The sequence below is a fragment of the Acartia tonsa genome, chromosome 12 (assembly GCF_053477335.1).
Source record: "Acartia tonsa isolate MP-2025a chromosome 12, ASM5347733v1, whole genome shotgun sequence".
NCBI classification, from domain to species: Eukaryota; Metazoa; Arthropoda; class Copepoda; order Calanoida; family Acartiidae; genus Acartia; species Acartia tonsa.
In genome coordinates, this window is record NC_137271.1 from 14668937 (window position 1) to 14682907 (window position 13971).

At 44.7% G+C, this 13971-nt stretch overlaps 2 protein-coding genes across 2 annotated transcripts in view; both read right to left on the minus strand.

Annotated features, from left to right (window-relative positions):
• Window positions 1–932: 932 nt before the first annotated feature.
• Window positions 933–13081, minus strand: LOC145333190 (uncharacterized). Its single transcript, XM_080178339.1, has 10 exons — window positions 12993–13081; window positions 12435–12502; window positions 5272–5358; window positions 4759–4822; window positions 3896–3956; window positions 2930–2983; window positions 2449–2575; window positions 2059–2120; window positions 1527–1620; window positions 933–1098 (listed from the first exon to the last, which is right to left on the minus strand). Exons 2-10 carry the CDS (start codon window positions 12494–12496, stop codon window positions 933–935), a joined length of 777 nt encoding a protein of 258 aa, XP_080034465.1. The 5' UTR covers window positions 12497–12502; window positions 12993–13081.
• A 273-nt stretch (window positions 13082–13354) lies between these two features.
• The window catches only part of LOC145333191 (uncharacterized), an 80412-nt gene continuing 79795 nt past the window's right edge, over window positions 13355–13971 (minus strand). The window contains exon 14 of the mRNA XM_080178340.1: window positions 13355–13653. Within this exon, the coding sequence (XP_080034466.1) occupies window positions 13355–13653 (299 nt within the window). The remainder of the gene's footprint in view (window positions 13654–13971) is intronic.

The following is a 13971-nucleotide window of genomic DNA, read 5'->3' on the forward strand; positions in this document are numbered from 1 at the left end:
ATCAAATTTTAAGGATTTTTTTTTTATAAAATTTGTTTTTTGTATAATTCTTTATCTAAAAGCGGAAATACAATTTAAGTTAATTAATTTTGACATCTGTGATTGGTGGATTGAAAATTATCTGCACTCTTATGGGAGAAGCTTAAGTGTCGCACATCATTTAACCAATTAGAGCGCAGGTAGTTTCCAATCCACCTATCCTAATGGTCAACATTTATGAACTTAAATTGTATTTGCGCTTTTAGATAAAGAATTATACAAAAAACGAATTTTATAAAAAATCCTTAAAATTTGATGCAGATTTCAAATCTCCCTCTAACATTAAAATTCCTTCCAACTTATATATCTTAATGTTTATGTTTATCAAAGATATGAGAAAAAGGGCTGTTATTTTGTCTTCACACTGGTGTAGTAATGCCCTAAGTTTAATAAACACTTTACTTTATTCATTATCTCAAAAACTTTGGTTACATTTACAAAATTTTGATTTGTTAGTTCAAATATAGCAGTATCTAAATGTTTAAAACTATAATATTGATCTACAGAAAAGGTTAAACTATTGAGATGTCAATTTTATATCAATTTACAAACTAAAAATTTCAAGAAAATCTATAAACTTTAATAACTTTTGAAGCATGGCATAATAATGTAATTATTATTTTACATATGTCATATGAATCTTCACTAAAACTAGCAGCCGAGAAACTCAAATTCCTTCCTTAGTGTTACAGACTGACTGATGGACTGGAAGACATAGTGAGTAATAGAGTAGCTTCGCTACTAAAATATATATCAATCCATAATAGAAAAGATGGAAAAGAAAAGAAATATCCTGGTGGGTTCAGACCTCGATTTATATGGCAATATTAAGTCCATCAGCAGCTTTTATAATTATATATTAAAAGAAAAGTTAAATCTAATACAGAGAAAAATTAAAGCATTCTAAGTTTTAATGCAAAATTAGCTGTGTCGCATTTTTGATAATTCTGCATTGTAGAAATGGACATATTAATAATATTCCTAAAATTGTCGATAATTCTTGGTAGGATTGGAGATTGGGTTTGTTGTTCTTGACGTGTTAGAGGGTCTCCATGATGTCTACAATAGAAGAATTTCAATAAAATGAAGAAATAAAGAAAACGATATTTTCTAAAATACTATTTGATACATGTTTTTTTAGTATAGCACAGAACCGGTTTTAATCCAACGGATTTGTATATGATACGAAGCCATGCTGGAAAGAGACTCAAATGCATGAGTGAAGAGACATCGGTCTATACCAGGAAGGGAATTGACATTGGACTGTAAAATATGTATATTCATTGTTTCCTAAATGTTTATAACCACGTTATCTTATTTGTTGCCTAAAAAACTTTTGGTACTTTAATCAAATTTTGTTTTGTGGTTTCCAAAATAACAGTGTAAAAACTTTCAACCAATAATAATGTGTGATTTTGTTATTTATAATTGGTGATTTATTTCAATTTATCGTCCTTTGTTTTATCCCTTAATATCCCTGAAATTACCTGATTTCAATCTTAGATTCTTTAGGCTTTGGTGTTGTTGTTGTGGAGGTGATTCGCGCAATTTCAGAAAATCTCAGACTTGGTCGCGTTACTTCTGATACAAATTTATAATTTTATTACTTGGATGTTCCAGAATAAATGTATACTGTTGAAAGGATGCTCGTAGCTGGCTAAAATAATGTTTCCCCCCCCCTTACACCATCGCCTTCTATTGAATGAACGAACTGACCAAAAAAGTTTTCATGTTAGCAAGATAAGTTGAGGACAAAATTTGCCAATTCCATTCTGATGATACAATACATGCATGGTTTTATAGATTTATGTAATCAATTAAACACAATTAAACAAAAGTATCATAGATAGTAGGAAGATAGATGGTTATTTATAACAATATCATGTAATAGCAATGTACATCAAATCTAAAGAATTGCTGTTTCAGTAAGACTACGAAACTGATTAATATCTGCTGGATTATATCATTTTACTATTCGCGTAAAGCTGTCTATAATACGATGCGATAAATAACTATTACCACTTCTTGAACGAATAGTAGATGTCGGAATTGTAACTTCTAGAGGAGCTGTAACATCAGACCTAAGATATTATATTGTAAAAGAATAGAGGGGCATGTTCAGTATGTAACTTTCCCATCTGGACAGGGACCCTGTCTCAATTTTGAATTGAGTCTTTGAAATCATCTAAAAGCTTCTGAAATATATATAAACACAGCCGAGTCATTACTCATATTTTTTTAAAAACGAAGGAAAAGATAATGGTTTGGATATTTTGGTACTTAGCATTACAGTAAGCCCCTCCCCCCCTTAATTTCTGTTTATTTCAATATTTGACGTTTTTTTTTTGGGGGGGGGGGGGGCGGTAACTATCTTGTTAACTTGTTAATGTTACACTAACGAAAATGTACCTTTCTACTTCTTGCTGATTCAGGGGTAATCTGCCAGATTCGAATATCAGAGATGGTTTTCTCTGACGACCTCTAGTGGGAATAGGAGTAGTTAATTCCAGCTCTTCTGCTCTTGTCTGCATGTTATCTGTAATATTAAATAGTAAAATATATCTAAATCTTTAGTTATAAATCTAAACAAAAATTACACCTACCTCATATAGTTTATCTTGGGAACAAATTTATAAGAAGTATGAGTTTTTTCGATGTATGTCCTGTAGGCCATTTGTTCTATAATTTTCAGGAAAGCTCTTTATGTATTCAAACAGGATTTTAGCTTTCTTAAAGTGGGATATATTACCAAATCACCTTCAATTGGAATAAAAAACCTTTTATTTTTATTTTTAATAAAAATTTAATTTTTATTAAAACTTCATAAAAAACAAACAAATTAAAAGTAGTTAATTAATAAGGCAGGATGTAATTATGATGTTATCATTACCTGTGTAGTCTGGTGATTTTGTTGAGGCAAAACTAAACTGTACACTCCCTGCACCTTCATAAATAGATAGATATATGCATACATTCATTCATATCATATCTATAATACAAAGTAGCTTGATGTCTCTCCGTCTGTCTGTCCCTTAAGATCTCGGTAACCACTGAACTGATCAAATTCTACTCGTCAGGGAATATACCTACTGGTCCTGTGGTAGTTTTTGGCTATTTTCTTGGGGGGTTGGACACCCCCAACCACCCCAAAATAAAAAAATAAAACATTTTTTTTTGTAGGAGATATCCTTGGTCCTTTTTTTTGTATAAGATTTCCTTGGTCCCTCCTATTTTTTTTTATGAATTTCACATTAACTTTTTTTTATCATCTCTTGGGGCAAAGCCCCTAGAGGCTAGGGGCGAAGCCGCTAGTGCTTCTATAAAGGGAATGGTAGCTTTCCCAATATTGCGTGTAATTGTGAGCAAGCTTCCAGTCAAATGCGCTTATTAAGTCTAACTGTTCTTATTGTTGACCAAACGCATAGTATAATTAAATGCACACATAAGCGCATTTGACTGGATTCTTACTCACAACTTTACGCAATATTACGAAACCTAATATTCCCTTTATTACATTTTGGATACCAGTGTATTTTTAATCAAATGCCCCTCCCTACCTGCTCCTCATCGAAATTTACTTATCGTTATTTTGTTACCTCTTTACCACTATCAATGCAACGCTTTTTATAATAGAAACAAAACAGACAGTAAACATATGTAGATGATAGGTTTAATATTAGACGGATATATTATCACATATATAACCATGAAGATTTAATAGATTAAATGTTAACATTTTTTTGTATTTTGAATCTTTTAAATAGACTGAGGGGAAAGTATATATATATAATAGTTGGTTAAAAGCTATTAGGAGAAAAAAGATAGATAGATAAATAGATACTTTGGAGGCCATTACCTGCGGAAATTGCAGGTTTCTGTTGGACATCTTGTACGTTGATATTGTTGTCTCCAGAATACTTTACATCAGCAATGTCAAATAGTTTTATCCAGGTATTTGTAAAGGAATTGTTTCATGGATAATGAACTCCAAATATTCAGAAATTTTTATTTAAACCAATTCAATGTTTATGAAAATGGGTAAAGTTTTGAACACTTTTTTATCTTATCGTATTGTAGACAGCTTTCCACAGTTATTAAAGTGAAAAATTATATAATTTTTATTTTAGTATTCCTGGAAAATTGTCCGTAATACAATGCTATACAAGATTTTTCGGGTATAGTCCTTTCCACGACATCCCTCCATAAGGAGCGATTCTTCGTATTTTTAAAATATCTTTTTATAGGTTATTTTAGGTTAGGTTAGGTTATATTGTGTTAGGTGATTGCCCCACAGGGTTAGGTAATTGGCCCCGCAGGGTTAGAGCCCCCCGCAGGGGCTAGAAATAGGAGAAAAGCTACTGTGAAAAATACGAAGAATCGCTTTATGGAGGGATGTCGTGGAAAGGACTATACCCGATTTTTCCGTATGGCTGAGAACCGGTTCTAATCCTGTTGATATTAATCAGATTCGAAACCATACTGGAATAGTTATTTTCGTAGAAAGCTGGATATAATTCGATGCGAGACATAGTTTTTTCGTATGAATGAGAACCGGTTCCTATCCACCGTATTCGAATGAATACGAGAAAATCAATTACTTCTTCCAAATTTGCCTTTATTGCAAAATATTGATATTATTAATTACTGTCCTTTAAGAAAGGAACCATAAAATCTGAGTATTCATAAACATTAATTTTGATTAATTATTTGACAAAATTCCTGTTGTGTTGATTTATTGTCCTGATTGTACCAGGTTGGGGTGTACATTCTATCTACTGATGCTCTAAAAAAAGACAAAATGCAAGGCTAAACTTTGACAAGGCACACTTGATACGCGCTTAACATTTTTGCAAATCAACAACTTTTCCAGACCATTTATGTTTAAAGTTCATGGCTAGCCAGCTGCATTAATTAAAATTTGGTGGCTGCGGCTAAGGGTGGAAGGGGCTTATGTCGGCTTAGACAGAATTGAGCCAAGGAGAACTGCTGCTTAGAGTGGATTATTTCGCTATAAGCTTCAGCGACTAACCGAGTGTGTTACTATGGCTGAAATTGAGGCTTATTGGGTGGATTAAAAAGCAGCTTGATTGTTATTTTTTCACTGTGCTTGATTATAAAGCTTATTAGGTGGCATTAAAAGCTGAATCATAGCTGATAATAGCTGTTGTTATGGCTGCAGCTGAGGCTTTGCCTGACTTTATCCATATTCCATTTAAAATGAATATGTAATACCTGTTCTGATCATCCAAATACATCTGAAGAATATCAATGTTTTCAACCAAAACTGGATCAGTGCGCTGGGTTGTTGACGCTATAGACCTAAAAAAATTAGGATGACAACATCCTAAGTAGCAAAGTGTGGTAGGGTGAAGCGTTTCAACCCTACAATCGCGAGTTCGATTCAAACGAGCCCCTAGCCTTAAAGATTCTATCAATGAATAACTAACAGTAGTTGCTACTAAAGAGATATATTTTAAACTCAATACATTTACAATAGGATTACTACTATATATACACAATTAGATGATAAAATAGGTTAGGTAGAAGGGGGTGTGGGGAGATGAGGGCGGAGCCCTGTTTCGGTGAATATTTGTGGGGTAAGCTTCAGCAAGGGGAAGGCAGACATCTCCCGTCAAGACAGGTGACTGGGGCTTGGGGTTGTAGAGGGGCCGCGCCCCTCCCACTATCAGAGATGTCCAATTTGACCGCTGCTTGTGAGGTGTCGGCAAGGCCCCGAAGGGGCCGGGTGAAATGGTGATAAACTAGGATTAGCGCTGGGTTGTGATTTGATAAGCCGAAGCATAGCAACTCTATGAAAGGCTTGTCCGTATGATGCCACCCTACCACAACCTCCCCTTCAAGGGCTGCGGGACCACCGGGACATCAGGCCTTGAACCATGGGGGGCGGCAGACTCTCCCTGGGGCACAGCGCAGTGTAGGACAGCCCAGGCTACACAGGCCCCTCGGGAAACTCGTTGCTCGGTCTGACTGTGGTTGGATATCAGCATGGTCAACTCCCGGTTGGCTCCCAGCTGAGGGTTGGCGACGGTCAGGCCTCGGCGCTGGAAGTTAGGCCTTGTCTGGAGAACTCTCTCTGTCTCGGCTGGCAGCTGGACACGGAGACCCAGGCTCACTCTAGAGGCTCCTAGAGGAGGGACAACGATGGTAGTAGGCGCGTAGAACTCCATGTGGGCGCCTGTCTTGTCCAGGTTGCTCGGCCTCTTGGCTCCTACCCGGATGGGGATGGCTGTCATCTGGAGGGGGCACATCGCTTCCGCTTCGTACTCAGGGGCCGCTACTTCCATCTCGGTGGCAACTTCTTGTCCTGGGGGCTCGCTGCTGGCAGGTAGGGGCTCCATGTCTGCGTCTGGATTCCATACTGCATCAGTGGGTGGTTCTGGGGCTGGCCGCGCCGGCCGTTGCTCGCTGGGCTGGTTCCACAGGGTCACGGTCCTGGTGGCTGGGCAGTGAGGCTTCTGTTGCCACGGCAGCCGGCTAGTACACGGGGAGCTGACCTGGTCCACTGGATGGCACCTCCGCGGCTCCGACCGGCAGCTCGGTGGCATCTTCGTCACCGTCCAAATCGTCCTGAATGTCCGTTGGAATCTGCTGGGCAGTGACATCTCCAGTGTACTTGCGCAGCCGACCAACATGCGCGGTGATTTCCGAGATCTTGGCTGTTGGAGAGGCTGGGCTGATGACGTAGTGGACGTCCGTCGCCTGGCGCACTATCTTCCAGGGGCCGGTCCACCTCTTGGTAATCTTGGCTGCTTTCCCCGGCACCAGGCGGGGGGCCAGATACCAGACCAGATCTCCAACCTCGTACTTGGCCTTTCACTCGTAGGCCACCGCGCTCCTTCGGATGGTCCCGTCTTCCCGCTGCTGGATTGCGTCAAACACGGCATGGTATTGCTGCAGGATGGCCTGGACATTGGCTGGGACCGACACATACTCAGTGTCAGGCAGCCGGAGCACCAGGTCCACTGGGAGCTTGGCCTCTCTCCCAAAGTAGGCCAGGAAGGGGGTCACGCCTGTGGTCTTGCAGGTCTTTGTGTTGTAGGCGAAGGCAATAGCAGGCAAGTGCGGCTCCCAGTTGTTGTCGTCTCTGTCTAGGAACATCCGCATGCCTGTGTTGAGCGTCCGGTGGAACCTCTCAACCCGGTTGGACTGCGGGTTGTAGGGCGGCGGATGTGTCATGCCAATCTCGAGCTGGGAGGCCAGTTCCTTGAATACCTGGCCGGTGAACTCCATCCCATTGTTGGAGTGGATCTTCAGGGGGCATCCAAACGTGGCGATGTGGCGGTGCAGTAAGGCCTCGGCCACCGTGATCGTGCGCTTGTTGGGGATGGCATAGAGGCTGACAAACTGGCTGAACCCATCTTGACAGGTGAGGATGTAGCGGTTCCCGGCTGGTGTCTCAGGTAGGGGCCCCACAAGGTCAATGAACAGGACTTGCTGTGGATACCCCTGCCGGGAGGGCATGTGTATCCCGGCTTTCAACCGCTCCTTGGTGATCTTCTGTACACACTCAGGGCAGGTCTGGACCATCAGGCGGACGTCGCGGTGCACGGTGGGCCACCAGAAGTGCATGGCCACGCGAGCTACAGTGGCGTCCATCCCATGGTGTCCAGCCATGGGGGCTCCATGGGCCAGGAAGTACGGCGGACAGGGCAGGCATGTTGTCATCCTCCCGGCGGCTGAGGGCGTCGGCATTGGTGTTCTGGACGTTGGGACGATGGCAGACGGTGAAGTCCAGGGCCGCCAGTTCCTCCTGCCAGCGGGCTACCATCCCTGTGGATGTGTTAAGTGACTTCATTTTTAGCAAGGCAGAGGAATCGGTGTTGATCTGGAAGCTGCGGTAGGACAGGATCCCGTGGAATTTCCGGATCCCATACATGATGGCGGCCATCTCTCCCTTCCAGGACGGGTAACAGGTCTCGGGGTCAGTCGTCTTGCGCCCCATGGCGGCAATGAGCCTCTCCTTGCCGTCCTGGCACTGGTTGAGAATGGCGGAGATGGCCCGGCTGCTGTAGTCAGTGGTGAGCTGGAACACGGCTGGTAGGTCAAACCTGGGTGGCGCTCGGATCGGGGCTTGGCGGAACTTGTCCTTGAGCTGTACCAGCTGGGCATCCATCTCAGCCGTCCATGTCAATGCCTTGGCCGTCTTCTGCCGATTCATCTCGTAGGTGAGGTCGGCGTACTCCGGGATGAACAGCCGGTAGTACCGAAAGAACCCCAGGAGCGCCAGCAGGTCCTTGGGGGTGCTGGGGGCTGGCCAGTCTAGGATGCGGTCGATGTAGTCCTCTTGCATGGCTATGCCTTCGCGGCTGAGGGTGTGGCCCAGATAATCAACCTTGGCTCGGAACAGCTTGGTCTTTGAGGGCTTGAGGCGGATTCCTCCCCGACGGTGGGCTTCCAAGACCTCTCGGAGTCTAGCCAAGTGGGCCCAGGTGTTGTTGTGGAAGGACAAGACATCGTCCAGGTAGGACTGGAGGTTGGCCGTGCCCAGTGGGTTGAGGACCCCGGCGATGAACCTGGAGTAGACGGAAGGTGCGGTGGCTAGGCCAAAGGGCATCCTTTTCCACTGGTACAAGCCTTTAGGTGTGGTGAAGGCCTTGCAGGGCCGGCTATCCTCGGACACTCGGATGGTATAGTACGCAGCCACCGCGTCTAAGGCACTGTAGACGCAGTGTCCCCCGGCTCGCTCTACCAGTTGTTGGATCTTGGGCAGGGGGTAGCTGTCTAACTCTAGGCACTTGTTGAGGGCCCGGTAGTCGACAGCCCAACGGGTGCTCCTGTCCTTCTTCTTGATGGGCACCAGGGGCTGCTCCAGGCCGAGTCAGAGGGCTCTATCACTCCTTCCTTCAGCCAGGTATCCAACTGGCTTTCCAATTCAGCCTCCTGCCGGGGGTTCAGATCACGAAATTTCTGGCGGATCGGCTGGGTCCCAGGCTTTAGTCGGAGTTGCAGCTCTACTACATTGGTGCAGCCTGGGGTAGAGTTCGAGAATACGTCTCTGTACTCTGATATCATAGTCCAAACCTCCTTCTTGAGCAGGGGGTCCTTGCGCAGGAACTCGTTCTCCTCCAGCTCAAGGTCTGCCCACAGCTGCTGCATATCTGGGGGTTCAGAAGGTTCTTGAATGGAGTGGAGGCGAGGGGGAGGCTCATCGGAGACCTCCAGGATGTCGGGCTTCACCAGCTCCCCTGCCACGGGGAGGCCGGCGTCCAGCAGGAGAGGCATCTCCCCCTCATTGACCACCAGTACTCGGAACATGTTGGCGGAGCCAGGCCGGTGCGCATACAGGCCTTCTGGGATGACAAGGTACCTCTGTTCCGGGGCAGACAGCTGGATGGCGTCTTTGGTACGGTGCCCCATTAGTTCAACGGGGACAGCCATGATGCTGCGCCCAGGCAGGGCTACCCGTTTGGCCGTCCGAAGCTGGGGTGGTTGGCCATTGGCTGGCGTGATGGCATTCAGCTTGTAAGTGGTTGCTGGCGCGGGGCCAGCCTTGGCTCCGGGGGCGTCCGGCCGCGACTTGACGGGCTCGGCGTCGGGAGTGGCTGAATCACCTGGGTCGGGTGCGGCTCCGAGTGCATCAGGCTACAACTTGACGGGCCTGGTCTCGGACTTAGCTGACCGCGACGCGACGGGTTTGGCCCCGGGGGTGGCTGGATCCTGCAGACCGAGCGCGGCTCCGAGTGCATCAGGCCGCGACTTGACGGGCCTGGTCTTGGACTTAGCTGACCGTGACTTATCGGGCTTGGCCGCTGGGGGCCCCAGGTAAAGGGGGCCAGGTGGACACGGCTGGCCGTTGATAAATGTATCTGCAGAGAAGATGGCCTCTGGAGGGCTGGAAATCTCGGGGAATGTCATTGGCAGGCTCTCCAGGGGCACCAGGGGCACTGGGGGCACTCCCATGGCTAGCAGGTTGGTCCCCTTGTGGGCGTTCAGAGCGGTATCCACCCAGTGTGTCCCTCTCTCGACTACGCGCGGCTGCTCCAGCAGGGGACCTGGCAGCGGCCCCTCGTAGCTCAACTCTCGGTCCACAGGGACGCCGCGGAGGGGGATGAACTCCCCACGCACCCACAGACAGGGGTTTGCATGTCGAAACAAAGCCTAGTTCCGAATTCACGCAAGAAGTACCCCCCTAAGTTCAGTGGGTGCGAGAGATTCCGTACCACGGTCACGTGGTACAGGTGAAGTATGAGAGTATGACTAACTGCCATATACAACTCATGTAACTTCCCAATTACCTGGAGGGGCTGCCCTTCCTCATTAGTGGTCAGGATTTGGGTGTTGTCCGGAATCAACATCCTCTGCATGCCCATTGCGTGCATGAGGGACTCGGAAATAACAGCAGACCCTGGTACACGGTTGCCAGAATCAACCATGGCATCAACCTGTACGTGCTGGGCAGGGTCGTGAGTGGGGAACCTCACCCTGATATGGCAGGGGAAGTGGAGGTCCTGGCCATTGGACAAGGGGGCCTCCCGTTCTGCCGGTGTCGGGCGGAACTTCGGCGGCGGTCGGGCCGCAACTATGGTGCTCTCGCCTACCATAGTGAGTGCAAACCTCTGGGGGTGGTTTACACTTGAGCTTCGAATCACTTGAGCTTTTTAAATCACTAGGTCAACAACTTATACTTTATCACTTGGTTGACAGCTGGGAATACTTATATATATTTATCACTCGGAGCTCTAAAAGGTGATTCTGGAAGCGGTGGCAGCAGGGAATGCTCGTCCTGCAAGCGCCGGTAGGTTGTGTCCTGGGCTGGTTCCAGCGACACGGTCGGGGTTAGAAGCAGTGGCGGCAGGGAATACCCGTCCTGCTAGCGCCGGTGGTTCGTATCTGGAGTGGTGGCGGCAGGGAATGTCCTGTCCTGCAGCACCGCGGGTTCGAATCCAGGTGGTGGCGGCAGGGAATGTCCCGTCCTGCAGCGCCGTGGGTTCGAATCCAGAAAGGTGGCGGCAGGGAATGTCCCGTCCTGCAGCGCCGTGGGTTCGAATCCAGAGAGGTGGCGGCAGGGAATGTCTCGTCCTGCAGCGCCGTGGGTTCGAATCCAGAGAAGTGGCGGCAGGGAATGTCCCGTCCTGCCGCGCCTTGGGTTCGAATTCTGCTATCCGTCGCAGTTGGTAGGCCTTACTTGTGTGCTGGAGCTTCGCAGCCACACATTGCCTTCTCGGGGAGACCAGCTATGCAGCTGTCCGTCTCGTAGGTTTGGTCTGGGTGTCCTGGGGCTTGTCCCAGCTACACATGCCAAATTAGACTCTGTTCTGTAGCCGTCTGGGCTAAGTTATCCGATCACCATGGTTGCGCACCTAGCGCAGCTCCCAAGCAGTGCGGAAAACGCCATTAACTGGCGCTTTTAGCAGGCCAAATCTGCCTGCAGTAGGCTAGATGCCTACGTAATGCGTTCAAAATGATGGAAAATTGACCTAAAAAGGCCGTCTCTCGGGTCAGTTGGCTTCTTAGTTGGCGGCTGACTGTCCCCTTACTTGCAAAAGGGTCCAATCAGAGATAGAATTGGCTAGTTTTAGCAGGGCTCGATTGAAACACGCTGACACCAAGTTGTGGTAGGGTGAAGTGTTTCAACCCTACAATCGCGAGTTCGATTCAAACAAGCCCCTAGCCTTAAAGATTCTATCAATGAATAACTAACAGTAGTTGCTACTAAAGAGATATATTTTAAACTCAATACATTTACAATAGGATTACTACTATATATACACAATTTGATGATAAAATAGGTTAGGTAGAAGGGGGTGTGGGGAGATGAGGGCGAAGCCCTGTTTCGGTGAATATTTGTGGGGTAAGCTTCAGCAAGGGGAAGGCAGACATCTCCCGTCAAGACAGGTGACTGGGGCTTGGGGTTGTAGAGGGGCCGCGCCCCTCCCACTATCAGAGATGTCCAATTTGACCGCTGCTTGTGAGGTGTCGGCAAGGCCCCGAAGGGGCCGGGTGAAATGGTGATAAACTAGGATTAGCGCTGGGTTGTGATTTGATAAGCCGAAGCATAGCAACTCTATGAAAGGCTTGTCCGTATGATGCCGCCCTACCACAGAAGCACTACAAAACCATGACTGATAGACCTATTTTTCAAGTAAATTATATACTAGATGCTCATTAGCAAAAGAATCTTTACAAAAAAAAATAACCTTCTATCTTGAATAGCAGCCTAAAAAAACACATTTCCTTTATAAATTTCTGGACTTATGGACGGAAAAGAAGAAAAAGTAAATTATAGAGGAGCTTCGTCAGAAGCCAATATATTACTGCTATGTAGATAATCTCACCCATGTATTACGGACGGACAAAGCTTATATAAACAACAGTGTAATAACTTAGGTGATTTATAGAGTAGCTGCACACAACTACAAATTTATGAAACTAACCCATAATCAGAAGAGAAGTCAAATTTGACGGCAGAATATTCCAAGTCATTGTTCTTTCTCATAAATTCTTCCTGATATTTTTATCATTTAGCTTTTTAGTTTGACGAAATTGTCATATTAATTGATTTATTTACAAACAAATACCTTAAAAATTTGCTTTTAATGGCAGGAACTACGTATGAACTTTAAATCGGTCTGGTATATTATTTAAAAAAATTTATTGTGGGAGAGATAATTTTTCTAGGGGTGATTTCTCTTGGGAGGTTGGTGTTACCCTCCCCCAAAATAGTTTTAAAAATCTTCCCTAGACCTATTAGAAGCTACCCTGCAAAGGAAAACCATATCGGTTCAGCGGTTAGCGGGATCTTTCAGTACAAACAGACAAACATCCATTTAAGGATGTGTAAGGCTGAAAAAATCAAATTTCCTAGGCTAACCTAGGAAATCTAATAGGACTTCGTCAAGTGAGACTTATTATAAACCAAAGTATCATGAGTGGCTTATGTATGACAAACAGACTAAGACTATTTACTGCGATGCTAAAAAGCTAAAGACAGTTTCCTTTTCTGGCAATCTGGCCTCTGGTGTCAATTCAGGTAGCGTAGCTGATGGAATTATAGGTATGTCTTCATCCTGTTTTATTGCATGACTTTTTAACTTTTACATTAATTGGGATTTTGTTTCCCCCTAACCTTCAGTGAGCCAAATCAAATATATTTCCATTCAAAAGGTTTGAAATGTCATTATTTAAAGTTATTTAGTTTTTTTCTTGTTCTGGTTTGAGGGGTGTATTAGATGCCTCCTCATCTCCTCCCTAAGAATAGTTCCTTGATTTAACCTAAAATCTTTTAGTTGTCTATCCCCCCAGAGAAAGATTACTTAAAAACCTTTCTGAATATTCGATCTTTTTTTTCAAAAAGTCATCCCTGTGTAAAAGCTTCATCAAGGGCGTTATTCACTTCAACATTATTATTTTTGATTAACTCCAGACTACTCTCAAGAAAATCAATATCATTGCGGATGGCATCTAGTCGTTGTGCTACTGTTGACGTTTCAATGACGTTGATTGAGGCAGCTGCTGCGCTGTTCCTGTGCAGTGTTGTCCTTGCTGTTGTTGTTGGTGCAAAGTTTGGCGCGCTTTTGGTGGTTGTAATGTCGTTGTTGATGTTGACGCGGGATAAATCCGGGAAATGTTCAAATTTTCCATAAGGACTGCTTGCTAGAATATAGAAAACTACTTTGTATTATATATCTTATCTTTTTGTTTTTATACATACAATAATTTTGTATAAATATCAAACAGACAATATTCCAAAAATAGCTGAATTGCTTTAAAAATTCTCTATTAAGCAATTTATTGAAAAACCATTCCCATATAAACGACCCCTTAAATAGTGGATGTAAATATTCATTAATTTCCCCGGTATCATCATTTATATCCCAGGTATAATTTTTAGAAGATTTTTTTTTTTTTTTTTGAAGAATTTAGAATCTTTATTAATTACTAAAAGAAAGAAAAATGATACCAGGGAAATAA